The sequence below is a fragment of the Dipodomys ordii genome, unplaced genomic scaffold (genome assembly GCF_000151885.1).
Source record: "Dipodomys ordii isolate 6190 unplaced genomic scaffold, Dord_2.0 Scaffold29, whole genome shotgun sequence".
Classification (NCBI taxonomy): domain Eukaryota; kingdom Metazoa; phylum Chordata; class Mammalia; order Rodentia; family Heteromyidae; genus Dipodomys; species Dipodomys ordii.
This window is the reverse complement of record NW_012267245.1, coordinates 7,871,834-7,881,603: the sequence shown is the minus strand read 5'-3', so window position 1 is coordinate 7,881,603 and position 9,770 is coordinate 7,871,834. Positions and strand designations below refer to the sequence as shown.

At 43.6% G+C, this 9,770-nt stretch overlaps 1 protein-coding gene across 1 annotated transcript in view; it reads right to left on the bottom strand.

The window, feature by feature from the left end:
• Hsd17b4 (hydroxysteroid (17-beta) dehydrogenase 4) overlaps positions 1 to 9,770 on the bottom strand; it is a 62,977-nt gene continuing 53,207 nt past the window's right edge. The window contains exons 23-25 of the mRNA XM_013016021.1: positions 8,675 to 8,813; positions 4,545 to 4,672; positions 1 to 393 (exon numbers count right to left, since the gene is read on the bottom strand). Coding sequence (XP_012871475.1) covers positions 304 to 393; positions 4,545 to 4,672; positions 8,675 to 8,813 — 357 coding nt within the window. The 3' untranslated portion in view covers positions 1 to 303. The remainder of the gene's footprint in view (positions 394 to 4,544; positions 4,673 to 8,674; positions 8,814 to 9,770) is intronic.

Below are 9,770 nucleotides of genomic sequence, written 5' to 3'. Positions count from 1 at the left end.
TAAAAGGTCTCAAAGCAGCTTTTATTGATTTTTCCTTTCAAGTTACAATTGCTATTACAGGTTCTAAAGAAACTGGACTTTATTATGAAGATACAGATCTGGTAGCAGAATTATGTGCTAGATTACAGTTTCTTGTAAAAATAATATGTGAAAAATTAGTAGAAAATGAAAATCTGAAAAGGTACCTGAACCCTGAACCCTTAGGCGGTTTCCCCTGTATTTTAGTTTCACCTCTTCTGCAGCATGACGACCATATGGGTGAGGAGGAGAAGCACTGTTAATTAAGTCTGGCGGGCGGGACTCTCAGAGCTTAGCGTAGTCTTTGAGGATCATCTGAAGTTTCTGGCTCAGCATGATGTTCCCTTTGGCCTTCAGTCGGCCACTGAAGAAGGCCTGGGAAGGAGATTGGAAAGAGAACCAATGGTTAGTTCGCACAGTACGCTTCCTTTCTTGTTAAAGACACTGGTTCAGAGTGAATACAGCTGAGCTGATAACACGGGACTGCAGGGAGGGTGTAAGCAATGACAGCTTCATAATAGACAGTGGTCACATTTTTAGATGCCTGAAAAAATTAAGACTCCTGTGTGTGTTCTAGAAAACCAGAGAATAATTTATCTGCACTGACATGTCTGGGAGTTCTGTTTCAACCTGTGCTGTCTTTACTCTGTTCTGACACATGAATTTAGGACTAGGTAGATAAAGAGCTGTACTGTATCCCTAATAACAAGTCCAGAACTTTAAAAGCAGATTAACAATGTTTATTGTACTTAAGCCAGGAAATAATAAAAAGGATCATGTGTAGCCCTATGGTAAACAATAATGGCATTGTTAGCATTAGTCTTTCTTTGTGTGACTTGATTCACATAGCATCTGAAGTTCTCTAGTTCCATCCATTTTGCTGCAAATGATACAAAGTCCTTCCTTATGGCTGAATACTCCATAGTTTATGCACACCACATTTCCCTTCTCTACTCTTGCTGGCATGCAGCCAGGCTGATTTTGTATCTTAGCTTCTGTAAACAGTGCCACAATAAACACACATAAACTCCTTTCTATGATGACACCATTGATTTTGGAGATACACCCAGGCTTAGTGTTAACAGGGTCATATAGTAGTGTTGTTTTTAGTTTGAGGCCACCTGTATACTGTACACTGATTTCCAAAGTAATTGTACTACACATCACCAGTGGTGTGGAAGGGTTTCTTTTCCCCAACAGCATCTGTTATTCTTGCTTGATTTTAATAGTCATTCTAACCAGGCTGAGATAGTATCTCACTGTAGTTTGGTTTTTGTGTCCATACTGGGGCTTGAACTCAGGGACTAGAGCTGACACTCTACCACTTGGCTAGGTTTTTGGCTGGTTAACTGGAGATAAGTGTCTTAAGGTTTTGTCTGCCTACGGTGGTGAATCGTTCAGATTCACTTTCAGTTTTGACTTGCATTACTGGTTGCTGATTTGTCAAGCTCTTCTGTATTTTGCTGGCCATTTGTATCTCTTCTTTCAGGGCATCTTTTCATACAGCTTGCCTCTTTGTAAGCGGATTACCTTTTCTGTCACGTGATGGGCTCAGCAGAATCCCCCCATTCACACTGTGAACTATTTCCTTTGCTGCACACAGCCATTCTGTTGCAGATGATTTTCAACTTCTGCTTTTGTTTCCTGGGCTCTTGGAGGCCATCTAGAAAGTCATCCCTGCCCCAACACCACCGAGCGAGCCAGGGCTCTCCCTCTGCTTTACTGAGTATGTTCTCCTACATGAGTCTTGGACCCATTTTTGAGCTGGCTTCTGTAGAGATTGAGCATGCCTGTTGGGAATCAGGTGGCTGGAGACGTGAGTTTACTTCTAAGTCCTTTACTGCTGGCTCTGTGACGACTTGCAACCAGGACTGCTTTGGCTATTCAGAGTCCATTTGCCTCTATAGGCATCTTAGGGTGGTTTTCTGTGACTCACTGAAGAGTTTAACTGGTATTTTAATGGAGATTTCACTGTGTAGAATGGATATGTGAGCCGTGCTTGTCTTATTTCTGACACAAGAAAGCACATTCAGCTTTTTCCCTTTATGCTGGTGCAGGTGTGTCACATACGGTCTTTCTGCTCTGGAGTATGAATCCTCTGTGCCTGAGGATTCCTCAAGTGCAATGTATAGATCACTTGTGTCCAGAAATTTGTCCATTTCCTTCCTCTGAGTTTTTTAATTTGTTAGCATAGGTTTTGAAAATAACACTCAAGACACTTGAAATGCAAAGTCTCCCTTTCCATCTCTAGCTTTTTATGTTGGTACTGTGTACAGCTAGCTAATCATTTGTTGATCATTTTTTCAAAGATTTTTGCTATGCTGATCTGTTCACTTGTTCTCTTAGACCCCATTTCATTTATTTCTGCACTGACTGGTTGAAGGACTTCAAATTCAGATACCAGGTGCCTTCTCAAGGTGGACCCTGGCTGCAGTATTCTGTCCTTCTCCAAAACCAGGTTGCCATGCAGAGTTCAAGTTACTGTCTACACAAACTGTAACCCTGTAATGGTGGCTTGGACTGCCAGAACCTGCACTGAGCTATGATCACTGACAAGCGTACATCCGTTGCTTTGGTGCTTTGTGAAGGAGCCAGTGCCGTTAAACAGTGTTACTCTCCTCTCACCATCATTCCCTTTAATCTCATGTTTATAGGACCCTTCTATGTGGTCTGCCAAGCAAGAGTTCCAATTTCTACTCAACTGCACTTCTGGATTGCTTCCCATGTTCAATCTACTTAAGTATTAACCGGGTGTCTGTAGGGTACTGGACAGTATTCTATGCTCAGGACAGATGTCAAGCTGGGAAGTACAAAACGGTAATCAAATAATTAAAACCTGTTATGAACTCTATGAGGGAAAAAAAACAGGATGCCATTTGAGTCCAGCAGGAGGGAACTCCTCTGGTTGCTAGGGAAGAATTCTAGAAGAGATACATGGGAAGAACTAAGAGAAAGGGCGTGTCAGTAGCATGATGGGTGAGTGGTGTGGGAGAAGTCCAGAAAGGCGAGCAAGGGGAAATCATGCTGTGAATGTTCTCATCAGGAACAGCATTGCCGGGCCACCTCCATAAAGGGCTATGATTAGTCTGAAGTCGTGGGTAGACAGGCTGGACAGCAAAGACAGCATTAAGAGAAGACATTCTAGGGTCATACCACCCTGACCACGCCCCATCTCACCCAATCTCGGAAGCTAAGCAAGGCCAGGCCTGGTTAGTACGTGGAGGACAATAGGAGAGAGGTGATGGGAACTGGATCTTTTTCTCATCCCAAGAGATAAAATGAAAGCAGTTCTTACAATTTTACATGTTTTGTGCCACTTAAAGAACCAAACATAGTTTAAGGGGAGAGGCCAACATAGAACACACAGAAGGCTTTAAATGTCAGGTGTTAGAGCTCATGTTCTAAGTTTAATGAACAAGGAGACTGGGCATCAGAGGTGGAGAGTGAAAAGTAGGGCACATGTCACACAGGCTCGAGGATGAAGGCAAGGGCATCGAGAGCGTAAGACACAGAAAAGACAGAGAGATCTGTTCACAGACTTGCACACCCCTCTATCAGAGGAGTGGCAGTTGCAGGAGCAGATGAGGGACAAAGAGCAGCAGGTAGCTATATGGCTACTGAGCATTTAAGAGCAGACCTCAGTGGCTAGACACACACACTCTAAGCATAACATAGACATTGTGAAGCAGTAACTATCACCAATAGCACCAACATTTTCATACTGATTACATACTGAAATTATAGTATTTGTAGGTTCTAGGCTAAATATTTTTTGAAGTGCACCTTCGTAACATTCTTTAATATGTCTACTGGATACTGCTGGTTTAAGCCACCCTTTTTGTAAAAAGTTGCAGACAAATGTATACCAACATGTTGGATAAGTGTCTGATATGGGAGAAAAGGCTTAAAATTGAGATGTTAACATTGCCTTAAGCCACAGGGAGCTATGCAGTAGAAGGGGAAACTGATACGTCTGTTCCCAAGGTTTCAAAGAATTACTAGACCTTTACATTGAGAATGAGTATCTTCGTGGGCACTGGTTGCTCACATCACTACTCAGAAGGTTAAGATCTAAGAACTGCAGTTCCAAAGCAGCCCAGAAAGGAAAGTCCTTAAGACTCTGACCTCCAATTAACTACCAAAAAAAGCCAGAAGTGAAGCTGTGGTTCAAGTGATAGAGTGCTATCCTGGAGGACAGTGCCCAGGCCCTGAGTTCAAGCCCCAGGACTGGCAAAAAAAAAAAAAAGTCTTGTTTTATGTAGTACCCACTAATTCATAGGGTTTTTGGACTAATGACATTAAGAAGTCTTTATAAGAAGCCTTTGTTGTTACTAGTGTATGGTGAAGAGGAACTCCATCCAAGAATCGATGTCAACTGAAAATAAGTAAGCTATGATCTGTCAGCCAACTCTGTCTCTTCAGAGTCTGAGGGAATCTTAGAAATCCCCAACTGGGAGTCAGATCAACTTGACCTGCCATTATCAAGCAGGAAGAATAACGCTGAGTAGAAGTTAGGGGAGCATTACCTTCTGGGGGTCGAGCCTGCCCAGGACCACCTCCATGAAGTCTTCATCTGAAATGATGATCGTGACATCGGCAGCGACTTCTGCAGGGCCTGGATACACTTTTCCAGCATCGCTTTTCAGGTCAATAGCTGGAGAGGCAGGAAGAAACCACTGTAACCAGACGAAGTGGTTTTTATAACCTGCAAGTTCTAATCAGGAGCTTGTTCTACACGATTTTACACATCATCTGTCATTTAGAAAATCTTCCAAGTTCTTCAAAGCAGTGAAATCAGCAATGTTTCCTAAATGAAGAAGTTTGTATAAGATGCTATGAGTATTAGCTCAGAGAGAATAAGGAAGTGAAGTTCCTGGTATGTGTAATTAAGGCCTTTGAATTTAAAGACCCCAGTCAGCACAGCAGGAAAGCGGAATTCAGAAGTTTCATGTTCAAACACCTGAATCCATCAAACATCCTGCATATGAATAGCAAGGTAATAAAGACTGAACATGCTCTAGCTGTATGTTATGCATATTCCTAGCATTTAATACTATAAAGACTGTGAAAACTTTTTAAGCTGTAAATGTTTCTTTAACAAAGCTTTGTTAGCAGAAGGACTAACTGCTCCAAAACCATATAAAATTTATGAAGCATTAGCTGAAGCCACACTTTAGAAAGTCTGAGTTTGGCTGGAGGTGAGGGGTAGAATACCTGCTTCATGTAGTGAGTTCAAAACTCAGTACTGACAAAATTTAAATAAAGTGTGAGCTGCCCATGAATGAAAACCCAGGTCCAGTCCTATAGTTGGTCACACAGCACGTGCTTTAAGTTCCACTTACATTCAAACAAAATGCACAACACATTATTTGTCTAGTCATGCTATCCAAATGTAAATCCTATGTTCCTACATGGAAGAGATGACAGACTGTGTGATTAGACTTGAAGCCAGTCTGGAGGCATGGCTCAAGTGCTAGAGCACTCTATGAACAAAGCCATTCATGATTACTCCAATCACACTATAGGTCAGTTAAATAAAGATGAATCTCACACAAGTTCAGCTCAGGTTTTGCTAACACTGGAAAGAAAAAACTTCATTTTCAGAGCTTTGGGGCTTTACGAGTTTCAGCTCAAAGTAAATGTTTAATTTTCAGAAGCAAATTATTCTGCAGTCCGCAGAAAGCCTGTTTTCATTCTCCTTATTGCTTTGATTTTTCATTTCTTTTAGATTTTTACTGTTGCACAGAACAACTTCTGACTGGTTTTAGAAATAATACTGTAAAATAGTTAACTGTTTTATCTCAATGGTGTATATCATTACCATATATTGTACCCAGATATAGGAGTGTTTGCTGACATTTATCTTAATAGAGGGTAAAAGCAATCCTACTTCATCTAAACTAAACTTTCTGCAATGCTTTTAGCAAATAAGATATCCATAGATCTAGAGGAGCTGGGAAAGAACAAATAAACCGTCAGAGAAGCCCCAGGGGAGATAGTGATAACCACACTGCATAAGTGACAAGCAAACAGACTTTAAACTTACTTAGCTAAGAATCCCTACAAAAGCGAGCCTTTACTCAAATGAGTAAAAGCAATACCTGTGGACATAGGGTATTGGAAACCCGAATCTGAATATGCCCAGGCATTCAGTTCTACTTGAGTAGTAAAAATGCAGATGGCACAATAGCTGCGTTCTTGCTATTATAACAGCTATTCATCCTGACCCAGTCACCCACCCAGGGATCAAGATGGCTTGTATTAGTCTATTCTAAAGCTATACTTCCTAGCGTTAGAAATAAGCTACAAATATACGTGAAAGTGGGGCTTCTTTCCCAAAAGAAACTCTTGGAAGCCCTCTCTTGGCTTCCTCTCGGTGGCTCCCTTTTGGCCCCCAGGAAGGAGGAAGGGCTCTGCAGTAGCTCAGCAAGGCAGAAGCCACGCTGCTCCCCTCCTCCCCTGGAACAGTGTCAAAGGGCTAACCCTCAAGACACAGCCACAGCCTCTCCCTTCAGTCAGAATCAAGGGTGGTCTGGCTAAGGAAACCATACCCATGCTTTCCAGTCAAAGACTTCTCTCTGAGGGCTAGGAAAGTGGCTCAGCACATACATCCTGCCAGACAAGTATTGTCCCTACAGGTGAGTGGGTGGCAGAATGGGGGACAAAAGGAAAAAATGGGACAGATGGGGAGCATCGGGATGAATTAGCAAGAATGGAAAGAGATGAGGGAAAGGACAGATGGAGAAGAATGCTTAGCAATGAGGAGGAATGGGGAAGGAGGGAGAGGCTAGGGAGGATGGGAGGCAGGGAAGGATGGGAAGGAATCAAGGAGAAGCTGGAAAAGTGCGGGAGGAATGTGGCAAGAAAAGGAATAGGAAAGAATGGGGAAAACTGAGTTAGAAGTTCGAGGATTAAAGTAGGGAAGGAATAGCGACTGAGGGAGACTGGGAGGAACATGGGAGGGACAGAAGAGGGAGAGGGACAAAGGGAGGACGGGGAGGTGGGTCAGATAAGACAAAGGCAAGGAACAGGAGAAAACGGAGGACGGACTGGGAAGGACGGGGAGAAATGAGACAAACGGGAGAAAATGGTGACGAATGGACAAGAGGAAGGATGAACAAACAGAGTTCATCATCACAACCTAATGAAAGAATGGAAAAGAATTGGGGAGGAAGTAGGGGGAGGGAATGGGGAAGAATGTCTGAGAACCAGAGAGGAATGAAATAAGAACAGGAACGAATGGGGGAAACGGTGAAGAATGAGGACCGAGGAAGGGCTGGGGGAGGCCGGTCAGGAGCAAAGAGGGGGTGGGGAGAATCAGAAGAGTTGGGGCCAGTGCAGATGGGGAGGGAGAGGGCTGGGGAGGCCGGTCAGGAGCAAAGAGGGGGTGGAGAATCAGAAGAGTTGGGGCCAGTGCAGATGGGGAGGGGTGGAGAGGAATGAGCAAGAAGGATGAGAGAGGAGAATAGAAATGGGGAACTGCAGAAGAATGGGGTGGAGTCTGGGAGGAACAGCAATGGGGAAGGGTAGAGTGGTTAGCGAGGATGGGGAGCTGTCTGGGAGAGGAGTGGGGGACAATGGAGAACAGGAAGGAATTGGGGAGGAGTGGGGAGTGGCGAGGAACATAGGGAGGCATGTGGGATGGATGAGGAGGTTGGGGAAGAATGGTGAAGAGCGGAATAGGGAGGAATAGACAAGAATGGCTCAGGCAAGCTGAGGTCGGAACACAAGGCCCTGAGTTTAATACCCTCAAGCTATTACACATTGCTTTTCCCATTTATGAGAAAGACTGCCGAAAACTGCTTGACTAATAGGGAAAGAATTCTGTTCCTGGGACTTCCAGGTTAAAAAAGAGAGAGAAATTAAAAGATTTCAGTGAAAAATTAAATGAAAATATTATTTTCCTGTATCCTCTAATTATACTCCTTTCTTCACACAATGGTAGCCTTTGGAAGAGAATAGGACTGCTGTGTTTCCTCAGGAAGTCAGTCTACGGTTAGACGCCTAGCCACCTTGCCAACACAGTGCCAGGACAGATAACTTCCTGGACAGATCAAGCAGCTTTGACTACAGCATACGTATGTCAATGAAATAAATTACAATTTCATAGTGATAATAGTTGAGACAATTCAGAGCATTGTTTTGGGACACAGAATTCTCAAATGACTCACAAGTATTTCATTTGACTAGAGTTAAGGCAGCTGACTGTTTCTAATGGACAGGTCCATTCCAGGACCTGTCCACTTGGGGACTCAGAACACTCGGGTTCCTTTTGCAAAATGGCACTGCATTTGCATGGAACCCAGGCAGAAACCTCTGGACAGCTTGTAACACCCAGCACAATGTAAACACTGAGTTGTTTAGAGACAGAGACAAGAAAAACATGGAGCCACACACAGACCCAGCTGCATTTCCCATCTGTGGCTGACTAAAACCACAAGTGTGAGACCATGCATATGGAGTGCCAACTGCATTAACATTACAATGAAATCTTTAAAACACAGTGTTCATTGTTTCCCTCTATATTTAGGAAAAACTACAAGGGTTTGGAGGCTCCAAACCCTGAGAAGAAGCTTACCTAAGAAGGTCAAAGGCAGAGTCTTTAACTCTCCGCCCACAGAGTTTTATTACAGCATTAGAGTCAGGGCCCACTTACTCCACTTGGCCACAGTGTTTCCACCTTGAGTGATGTGCCACTCAAACACAGCGTGGACTTTCTTCACCACCTCACGCCCAACCTCCTTCAGGCGCCGGCCTATCTCCTCAAAAACAAGAGCGCTCTGGAGCTGGCCATTCTGCCAAGAAGACAAAGTGTGAACTTTAATAATACTCTGACCATCTGAGGGCAAAGATGATTGTGAGCATATGCCATTAAAGGGGAGGGGGGGTATTTTTTAGAATCCTAGACTTTTTAACCACTGAGTTTCAGGCAATTTGGGTGACACAAGTTTCATAGGAGGCATGTCTTGTACATAAAGAGCAATTACATGCTCCACTGTTTGTTTTTGTTTTTTTGTAGGTCGTGGGTCTTGAACTCTGGGCTTGGACCCTATCCCTGCACTCTTCAGCTCAAGGTGAGCACTCTACCGATTGAGCCACAGCACCACTTCCAGTTTTCTAGTGGTTAGTTGGAGATAAGAGTCTCACTGACTTTTCTGCCCGGGCTGGCTTTGAACCGTGATCCTCAGATCTTAGCCTCCTCAATAGCTGCTCCACTGTTTTGCTGTAATTGGCTGGGATAACCAACACTGTTACAGAAACCAAAATTTAAAGCCACAGATCACTGCATTTATAGTTACAAAAAACCCACAAAGAAAGATGCATCTCTCCTTTACTAGACAACTCAAAAATAGAGGTTTAAACATGAAGGCCATGATAATTCTAAAACATGAAAGTCTAAGTTAAGGTTTTTATGTGTGCTCTGAAACCCAGATTCCTAGGCCACCATGACCAAAGCTAGGGTTTATCTCCTGGGTAGAGTTGGTCTGGCGGGACATGGCCATGTTATTAAGCCATTATCAAGTCCTGTGCACTAGGTGGATGGGATATTCATTTGCTTTCACCAATCATTAGTTCCTTCTCACCTTTTCTCTTGGGGGACTTAGCCACAGAAAGAACAGAGAGTTTGGAGTAGACTCACCCTTACTGGCCTGGATTCAGTCTGCTTAGCACAGAGAGCCCCTCACCCCACCAGGCTTGCACCTCCAAACAGAGAAAACCAGGTCCTTCAGACGGATGGATCTGTGGTGTAA